General features: G+C 34.5%; 1 protein-coding gene across 1 annotated transcript; it reads left to right on the forward strand.

The window, feature by feature from the left end:
- The first annotated feature begins 5,288 nt into the window (after positions 1-5,288).
- On the forward strand, positions 5,289-10,078 carry LOC132171841 (potassium transporter 11-like). Its single transcript, XM_059583249.1, has 8 exons — positions 5,289-5,647; positions 6,163-6,388; positions 6,545-6,790; positions 7,661-7,711; positions 7,790-8,050; positions 8,185-8,352; positions 8,676-8,930; positions 9,026-10,078. The coding sequence occupies exons 1-8, from the start codon at positions 5,519-5,521 to the stop codon at positions 10,042-10,044; spliced, it is 2,355 nt and encodes a 784-aa protein (XP_059439232.1). The 5' UTR covers positions 5,289-5,518; the 3' UTR covers positions 10,045-10,078.
- The last annotated feature ends 137 nt before the right edge of the window (positions 10,079-10,215 follow it).

The raw sequence follows: 10,215 nt of genomic DNA on the forward strand, positions 1-10,215 counted from the left end.
TTGAAAACATTTCTTAGTGGGATTGATAGGGTAAACATAACTACTGACATGTGGACCTCCTCCTAAAGGGTTTCATATATGGTGGTTACTTGCCATTTTGTGGATTCTAATTGGCTACTCCAAAAAAAGATTTTAAATTTTTGTAATGTACCTCCTCCACATTCGGGTGTTATTATTGCAGAAGCTTTAAGAAACAGTTTTATTGAATGGGGCATTTTGGATAAAGTATTTACAATAACTGTTGATAATGCAAGTGCTAATGCTGTTGCCATTGACATTTTGAGAGATGATATTGAGTTGAGGGGTAGTTTGCCTATTGGGGGGCTTATGTTTCATGTTAGGTGCTGTGCTCATATTACCAATTTGTTGGTGTAAGTAGGGCTTTCAGAAATAGGGGACATAATAGATTCTGTTAGGCAGGGGATTAAGTATATAGTGGCTTCTTAGAGGCGGTTGAATGTATTTAGTGATATAGCAAAGCGGTTGGACTTGGGTTGTAATAAACTTATTTTAGATGTTCCTACCCGATAGAATAGCACCTACTTGATGTTGAAGACTGCAATTAGGTTCAAGGAAGTGTTTCCTAGATACCATAGAGTAGAGCAGGCTTTTCTGTGGGTAATAAGTCCTGAACAGTGGGATAAGGTTGAGAATGTGAACCAAGTTTTAGCTGTTTTCAATGATGTGACCAATGTTGTCTCTGGCAGTGACTACCCTACATCCAATCTGTTTCTACCTAAGGTGTGGAGAATGAAAGAAATTGTGGATATTAAGGCTGCGGATAAGAATGAATATATAAGATTAATGGCAGCTAAGATGAGTGATAAATTTGATAAGTATTGGGGTGAATCTAATATGGTGATGGCCTTAGCTACTGTGTTGGATCCTAGATACAAAATGAAGTTGATTAGGTTCTATTTTCCTATCATTTATCCACTTGATGTTGGTGGTGATAACATAAAGGCTGTGCTGAATACTCTAAAAGAGTTGTTTGAGGTTTATGTTGCTGCCCATAATGCATCTATCATTCGACAACAAGCAGCTGTTGAAGTCATTGCTACTACTACTACAGTTGCCTCTGTTACAGAGGAAGTTTCTGGTGGTAGATCACGGTTTAGGCAACATATTAGAAGCAATGACATCATCCGGCCCATAAAAATTGATTTGGATGTTTATCTTGAAGAAGATGTATTCATTTCTGATAGTGAGAATGGTGAAGATAGTGATGTAAACTTTGACGCTTTGGGATGGTGGAAATCCAATGCCTTAAAGTACCGCATCTTATCTAAGATGGCACGGGATGTATTGGTTGTTCCAATCAGTACAGTTGCTTCAGAATCATCTTTCAATGCGTGTGGTAGAGTTATTGAACCCCATAGAGCATCATTATCAATTGATACTGTTCATATGCTCAGATTGAGTTATTGCACTTCATGGCATTAAGAAAAAATCTTGAATACCTGTAAGTTTATGATTATATTATTTTATTTATTTCCATTTTCCAAGCTTTTTTTTACTTATAATTTCACCTTATTAACTTTGTGTTTGTGTTTGTAAAAAATGGTGGAAGTGGAATTGCCAAATTTGCCGTGAATGCTTTTTTTTTTCTCATTTATGTGAGGTTATGATTCTGTTATTTTATTTATTTAAATTTTCTAAGCTCTTTTTTACTTATAATTTCACCTTATTAACTTTGTGTTTGTGTTTGTAGAAAATGGTGGAAGTGGAATTGCCAAATTTGCCGTGAATGCCGTTTTCTCATTTTCTGTGAGGGATTCTCTAAAAAAACTGAATCTGTTTACTATTTTCCTTTGCTTATTAAATATGTAATTTGAATGTCACATTTTATTTTGTTGTTATGTTCTGTATTAATTGTTATACTTTGCTGGCTTTGTTGGAACTTGGAATGTTGGACATTTGGATTACCTGTTGTAATCTTTATTATAGGTTTATTTTGAGTTTGCTTGTAATCTATTAACCTATATCATGCATCAACTTGTGTTCATTCTGCTCTCCCATTGTTTCTGTAGATCTGATTTTTGAACAATCATTAAAATGTCAATTTGCATAATCTTAAGTGATAATTCTCCCTTGACATGTTGCAAGGGAGTTAAAAACATCTAACAATTTTTTTTTTTTCATTGAATGCAGTGACTGTCTGTGTGGGCCTATGGCAACTAGGACTGTGTAATTTAGTTGCATTTTTCTCATTGGTCTAATCTTTTATCTCTTTTTGAATTTGATTATATTAAATTGTTCATGTAACTAGTTTTAAATCATTGAATGCAAGTTCTTTATGATTCTGTTATTTTATTTATTTCCATTTTCCAAACTCTTTTTTACTTATAATTTCACCTTATTAACTTTGTTTTTGTGTTTAGGGAAAATGTTGTAAGTGGAATTGTCAAATTTGCCATGAATGCTGTTTTCTCATTTCTGCTAGGAAATCTGTTTACTGCTTTCCTTTGCTTATTGAATATGTAATTTGAATGTCAACATTAGATTTTGATGTTATGTTCTGTAATAATTGTTATACCTTTGCTAGCTTTGGTGGAACTTGGAATATTGGATATTTGGATAACCTGCTTTAATTTTTATACATTTGCTAGCTTTGTTGGAACTTGGAATATTGGACATTTGGACAACCTGTTTTAATTATGTAATCTTTATTATAGGTTCATTTTGAGTTTGCTTGTAATATATTAGCCTATATCATGCATCAACTTGTGTTCATTCTGCCCTCCCATTGTTTTTGCAGATCTGATTTTTGAACAATCATTAAAATGTCCATTTGCATAATCTTAAGTAATAATTCCCTCTTGACATGTTGCAAGGGAGTTAAAAACTTCTAACAATTTTTTTTTTCATTGAATGCAGTGACTGTCTGTGTGGGTCTGTGGCAACTAGGGCTGTGTAATTTATGTGCATATTTCTCATTGGTCTAATCTTTTATCTTTGTTTGAATTTGATTATATTAACTTGTTCATGTAACTAGTTTTAAATCATTGAATGCAATTTCTTTATGATTCTGTTATTTTATTTATTTCCATTTTTCAAGCTCTTTTTTACTTATAATTTCACCTTATTTAACTTTGTTTTTGTGTTTGGGGAAAATGTTGGAAGTGGAATTGTCAAATTTGCCATGAATGCTGTTTTCTCATTTCTGTGAGGGAATCTGTTTACTGCTTTCCTTTGCTTATTGAATATGTAATTTGAATGTCAACATTAGATTTTGATGTCATGTTCTGTAATAATTGCTATACCTTTGTTAGCTTTGGTGGAACTTGGAATATTGGACATTTGGATAACCTGTTTTAATTTTTTTACCTTTGCTAGCTTTGTTGGAACTTGAAATATTGGACATTTGGATAACCTGTTTTAATTTTTATACCTTTGCTAGCTTTGTTGGAACTTGGAATATTGGACATTTGGACAACCTGTTTTAATTGTGTGTAATCTTTATTATAGATTCATTTTAAGTTTGCTTGTAACCTATTAGCCTATATCATGCATCAACTTGTGTTCATTCTACCCTCCCATTGTTTTTGCAGATCTGGTTTTTGAACAATCATTAAAATGTCCATTTGCATAATCTTAAGTGATAATTCCCCTTGACAACTTGCAATGGAGTTAAAAACATCTAACAATTTTTTTTTCATTGAATCAGTGACTGTCTGTGTGGGCATGTGGCAACTAGGGCTATGTAATTTTGTTGTATTTTTGTTATTGGTCTATAATCTTTTATCTCTTTCTGAATTTGATTATATTAACTTGTTCATGTGAATCATGTAACTAATTTTAAATCATTGAATGCAGAGACTCAGAGAGCCAGTTTGTGGCAACTGCAAGTCTGCAACTAGGAACCAAAATTGATGTATCTTGTTTTAAGTAATCTTGTTTTTATGTTCATTTTGAATTTGCTTGTAATCTTTATTATAGGTTCATTTTAAGTTTGTTTGTAATCTCTAGTATAGGTTCATTTTGAGTTTGCTTGTAATCTCTATTATTGGTTCATTTTGAGTTTCTTTGTAATCTCTATTATAGGTTCATTTTTCTTTTTTGCTTATAATTTTTATTGTAGAATCATTTTGAGTTTCCTTGTAATCTCTATTTTAGGTTCATTTTGAGTTTGCTTGTAATCTCTATTATAGGTTCATTTTGTGTTAGCTTGTAATCCCTGTTTTTGGTTTATTTTCAATTTGCTTGTAATCTCTATTAGGTTCATTTTAAATTAGCATGTAATCTCTATTAAAGGTTCATTTAGAATTTGCTTTGTAATCTTTTTTATGTTCATTTCCAATTTGCTTGTAGTTTGTCATATGGCTGCTTTCTGATGTAGATACAATCATACAATTATATTGAATTTTTATGATGAATTTTGTGTTTTTGTTCACTGAATTTGAATTTAGTGATTTGAATTTTTTATTCTTTTTTAACCATTAAACGAGCCTTAAATGGGCTGGGCCACACATTTTAAGGCTCGTTTGACCCTTAAACCGGGCTTGATAAACTGGATCATGAAACGAGCCTTAAACGGGCCGAGCCACACATTTAAGGCTCGTCTGACCCGTTAACTGGGCTCGGGCTTGGGCTTGGGCTCGATAAATTGGAAAGAAATTAACACAAAATTTTCGAGTTCGAGTCGAGTCGAGCCACTCGAGTACTCAACTAGGCTCGAATTTCCCATTCTAGTGAGCCCAAGCTCGATCCTGAGCCAATGTATTTTCCATTGAGCCGAGTTCGGGCAATGGGTTTTTAGCTCGGCTCGAGCTCGAGACCAGCTCGATTATTTTTTCCCTGTAATGAGCCGACCCAGTATTGGCAAAGCTCGACTCAGCTCGACAGCCCTAATCATATTCATATGATATAACGATCATATGACACAATGTTAGATTAAAATATGATTATATGATTAAGTATTGATATTACTTACTTTTACTATTGAATATATATATAACCAATTAATTATTGTTACTTAATATATATATATATATATATATATATATATGTGTGTGTGTTTTGTGCACGCATATTAATAAATATATAAGAGACGAGCACTAGTCAATATAATATATTAAGTAATAAATATTCAAAAGAAACTCTATTTTTGTCTTTTAAACTTTTCTTAATCAGAGGCCTAAAAAACGGAGCACTTTTCAGATGGAAGGCCATCATCCATTTTCGGTTTGAGAAAAAGAAAGTTCGCATGGTGAACAAGAACGTGGCCGAGATGTATGTTATTCCTTTCCAGAGGAAAGCTCTCTCAATGGCTTCCTCTGGAGGAAAGATAATGAGAATTTATTAGCCCTAAAAAACCAACTGCTTCTCCTTGCATGGCCTGAAAACAAGTTCTGGGTTTTGTTCATTTCTTTGTTTTGGTTCATGGGCATGTGAGAAAAACGGAAAAAGGATTAAGAATATGAGAGTCTGGAGTAATCAGAGATAGAGGCATATTGGAGGGGTTGATTGGCTAAAGCTTAAAAAAGGGTCAGAATCATATTTGTAAAAGAGCTGCAAAATGGCTTCAAGAATGGGGATTGACGAGGAAACTGGTGATCATAGAGGTGGTATGTGGAATTTGGATCAAAAGCTTGATCAACCAATGGATGAGGAAGCTATGAGGCTTAAAAGTATGTCTAGGGATAAGGTACATTTGCATTTTGCTTTTGAGGGGAAACTTGGGAGTGCTATATATATATATCACCCTGAATTCACTTAGGGTTCCATGTCACAGTTCGAATTTGTAACATCATGAAAATGGTACATCCTAAGCACATGATGGAATCAATACTACTTTATTGAAGTAACAAGATTTTTTTTAATTTATTTTTACTCTTTTTTTGTGGAATTGTATTCAAAGTCTAATTTAAAATCTATGATATTTTCTACATTTAAAATTTCTCAGATATGATTGATTTGTTGCTTACATTTAGTTATGAAGAGGATGAAGAAAATGATACCATTGTTAAAATTAGAATCTGCATTCTATTGATTGTATATGAATTATAAATTTCAAGTACTTCATATTTGAAGCAGTTTTGTGACATGAGATGTAGATATCTATCTGAAGATAAGAAAAAGCTGGAGAGTCTCTTATGATTTTTGTACTAATTGTTAATTCCGAAAAAATTCTCCTTGTTGATCCAGTGCTGTTTCCTCTAGGAAATTTCAACCCTAGTGCTTATGCAACTTGCATTCCAGAGTCTTGGAGTGGTCTATGGAGATTTAGGGACATCTCCCTTGTATGTTTTCTACAACACATTTCCTCACGGAATTGCAGATCCAGAGGATGTGATAGGAGTTCTTTCGTTGATTATATATTCTCTTACTCTTGTTCCACTCATCAAGTATGTCTTCATTGTGAGCAGAGCAAACGATAATGGTCAAGGTAAATTCTTCTTTTCTAGCAACTTCTTCAATGTTCTATTCCTGCAGATGTAAATTCTTGTTTTAGCTTCTTTTCTTTTTGTTTTTGTGGTCAAAATAGTGTTACATATTCTGAGGCACCAGCTAGTTCCTTTAAATTTGTCCCCTTATACTGCAGGTGGAACTTTTGCTCTGTATTCACTCCTTTGTCGGCATGCAAAAATAAAGAGTTTCCCTAATTATGACCAAACTGATGAGAAGTTAACAACATATAGTCATTCTTCATTCGATGAACAATCATATGCTGCAAAAACCAAGAGATGGTTGGAGAGAAAAGCATTTAGGAAGAATGCACTTCTTGTTCTTGTCCTTGTTGGATCTTGCATGGTGATTGGTGACGGGATCCTCACTCCAGCTATATCAAGTACATTTCTTCATGCATCCTTGGGGCCTTTTATTTACCTGTCAGTCTTCTTCAGTAATCCATCTAGAAACTCATATGCTTTTGGACATTATTGATGCTTATATTATAAACAGATTAACCACTGAATGAGACACACTATGCACAAGTAGCAAATGAAAGTAAACAGATTAAACACCATCAGCAGAGAGGAAACAAATTCAATGTCTACCTTCAAATACTGACCATCTTTATAGCATCATGACTAGTTACTTCTCTGGCTTTTTGAAGTTCTTAAAAAAAAATTACAGAAAATAAATTTGGCTAAAGATTCATGATTTGTAATGGACTGAGGAAATATCAAGCCTAAAAGAGGATTTGTAAATCTGGTACAAGCATAGAATGATTTCTATTAGTTTAACTGGCTATGTAAATCTGATACGGATACTATTATGTATTGCAGCGGCCAAATAATCAAATTTGCTCTTAGCTTGTTTATAGTAGGACACATTTATATAAATAGGCCTTAGAATGATTAGTAAATAATATTTCAATTCAAAAGATACCAATGTGCTTAAGGTTCCAACATCTAATTGGTTCTTTTACCTATTGGTTACCTCCCATATTATAAATCTTCAGGCTAGCCTTAAAATGAATCAGAAATGCATATGAAAACACTGTACATTATAGATTGTGTAGAGCTTTGCATGTGTAACTTGCTAAGCTTGAGTGAATTTTTTTTTACCCATGTAGTCATGTCATAGTGACTTATACATCTTCCTCTCTTATTTCCCTTTTTATCTCAATTACCCAGATGCTATTTTACAGCCTAAAAGTATTTGTGAATATTTTTCTTAATTATCAATAGTTGCTTAACCATACTATCTCTTACAGTTCTATCGGCTGTTGATGGGATTAATATAGATCACCCCAAGTTGAGTGAAGGTATCTCATTGCTGCTGTAGATTTTTTTTTTTTTTTCTTTATATATATATAACATAATTTACCATTTTTTTTCTACAGATGTAGTCTTGATCATTGCCATTGCTTTGATAGTAGGTTTGTTCAGCATTCAACACTTTGGTACAGATAAAGTTGGCTGGCTCTTTTCACCAGTTGTGTTCCTTTGGTTTCTCTTAATTGGAGGTATTGGCATGTACAACATTTGGATGTATGACAGCAGCATCTATAAAGCCTTTTCTCCAGTCTATATATATAGGTATTTCAAAAGGGGAGGGAGAGATAGCTGGGCATCCTTGGGAGGTGTCATGCTTAGTTTAACAGGTAAGCTTTGTTGTCTGAGTTAATCTTCTCTTTTTTACACTTTTAAGGTTCACAAATATTACAGAAAAAAAAAAAGAAAAAAAAGAAGAGAATTGTGATATCAGAGTTGGGTGACTAGTTATGAACCATCACAGGCACAGAGGCACTTTTTGCCGACCTCTCTCATTTCCCAGTTCCAGCCATACAGATTGCTTTCACTGTAATTGTATTTCCTTGCCTCCTTTTAGCCTACGCTGGACAAGCTGCCTACCTTATGAAAAGCCCAGATCATGTGGTTTCTGCATTTTATCATTCTATTCCAGGTTTGTTCAAATCTAAAATATCTGAATCACCTTCTTTTTTTCTTTTTTTTTTCTTTTTTTGTTCAAATCAAAATTTGAGGGTATTTTGGTATTTTTCATACCTTTCATTTTGATTTAAAGTCAAATCTTAACAGAGGGGTGATTGCATCAAATTAAAAGTTCAAGGGGTAAAATTGAGAGTTTTTCAACTTTGGAGGAGTCATGTCAAAATGCATGGAAGTTCAACGAGCTACTTAAAAAATGTTGTCAGAATCGTGTGGATGCTCCATTCGATCCAGCAAGGGTCATTCTCTCAGATGCTGATTTTTCATTTTGTTCTGCAGGTAGCTTGTATTGGCCAGTATATGTTGTTGCAACTGCTGCTGCAATCATTGCAAGCCAAGCCACCATATGTGCAACTTTTTCATTAATCAAGCAGGCAGTGGCACTTGGCTGTTTTCCAAGAGTCAAAGTTGTTCATACATCAAAGGAGTTCCTTAACAGGATATATATTCCAGATGTTAATTGGATCCTCATGATTCTTTGTGTCACTGTTACTGCTGGCTTCAAAGATCAAAACCAAATTGGAAATGCTTCTGGTAAGTTTATCATCTTTTGAAGGTGCAGAATTTTATTCAATCCATTTTGTCTTTCATCCTGTTAAATCAATCTCTTTTTTTTCATATCACTGCAGGGGCAGCAGTTGTGTTAGTTATGCTGGTAACCACATTTCTTATGATTCTGATCATGTTATTAGTATGGCGTTGCCATTGGGTGCTTGTCGTGATCTTCACTGGCTTATCACTGGTGGTTGAGTTGACATACTTTTCTGCCCTAATCCTCAAGGTCAATCAAGGTGGTTGGGTTCCTCTTGTTATTGCAGCAGCCTTTTTTATCATCATGTATGTTTGGAATTACGGCACGAGGAAACGCCACGAGTTTGAAATGCACTCCAAGGTGTCAGTGGCATGGATTCTCAGGCTTGGACCAAGTTTAGGACTGGTCCGGGTCCCCGGGGTTGGACTTGTGTACAGCGAGTTAGCAAGCGGAGTGCCACACATATTTTCCCACTTGATCACCAACCTTCCTGCCCTCCATTCTGTTGTTGTTTTTGTTTGTGTGAAGTACCTTCCTGTGTACACAGTCCCAGAAGGAGAGAGATTCCTTGTGAAGAGGATAGGACCCAATAATTTCCACATGTTCCGTTGTGTTGTAAGATATGGCTATGCTGACCTCCACAAGAAAGATGATGATTTTGAGAGTAAGCTTTTTGATAGCCTCTTCATGTTTGTCCGCCTTGAGAACTTGATGGATGGGTTTTCAGAGATGGATGAGCAGGAAACTGAGTCAAGAGATGATAATGGCAATGAAAATGAGCTCAATGTGAATCCCAATATTTCATCAGCAGACTCGATCTTGATTGTTGACTCTCCATTGCCATTGCATACAAACAATACTGTCATGTCTTCAGGTGAGACAAGCAAAGAGAGTGAGGTTGATGAGTTAGAGTTCTTGAAAAGCTGTAGAGTCGCTGGGGTGGTGCACTTAATGGGGAACACATCAGTGAAAGCTAGGAGCGGATCAAGATACTACAAGAAGATAGCCATAGATTATATATATGCATTTCTCAAGAAAATGTGCAGGGATAACAGTGTGATCTTCCAAGTTCCTCATGAGAGTCTCTTGAATGTTGGGCAGGTATGCTATGTATAGCATTTTTGTGCCATCACTGGGAAGAGTTTTTAACAGTTGGCCTCCGTTTGTAAGAGGGGTTTTTTTTTTTTTCCTTTTTTTTTTCTTGTTCTTTTTTTTTTTTTTTAATTTAAAAAGAAAAAAAAAAGAAAAAAAAAAAGGCCACATTATTTCCCACTACAATCAGCCAGC

This window comes from Corylus avellana, chromosome ca2 (assembly GCF_901000735.1).
Source record: "Corylus avellana chromosome ca2, CavTom2PMs-1.0".
NCBI lineage: Eukaryota > Viridiplantae > Streptophyta > Magnoliopsida > Fagales > Betulaceae > Corylus > Corylus avellana.

What these genes read in the sequence shown, in the direction of transcription:
- LOC132171841 (XM_059583249.1), top strand. Translation starts at nt 5,519, where the DNA reads ATGGCTTCAAGAATGGGGATTGACGAGGAAACTGGTGATCATAGAGGT. An exon ending in AAAGTATGTCTAGGGATAAG is followed by an intron (nt 5,648 to 6,162) that starts GTACATTTGCAT and finishes TGTTTCCTCTAG; the next exon opens with GAAATTTCAACCCTAGTGCT. An exon ending in ATTTTATCATTCTATTCCAG is followed by an intron (nt 8,353 to 8,675) that starts GTTTGTTCAAAT and finishes TTTGTTCTGCAG; the next exon opens with GTAGCTTGTATTGGCCAGTA.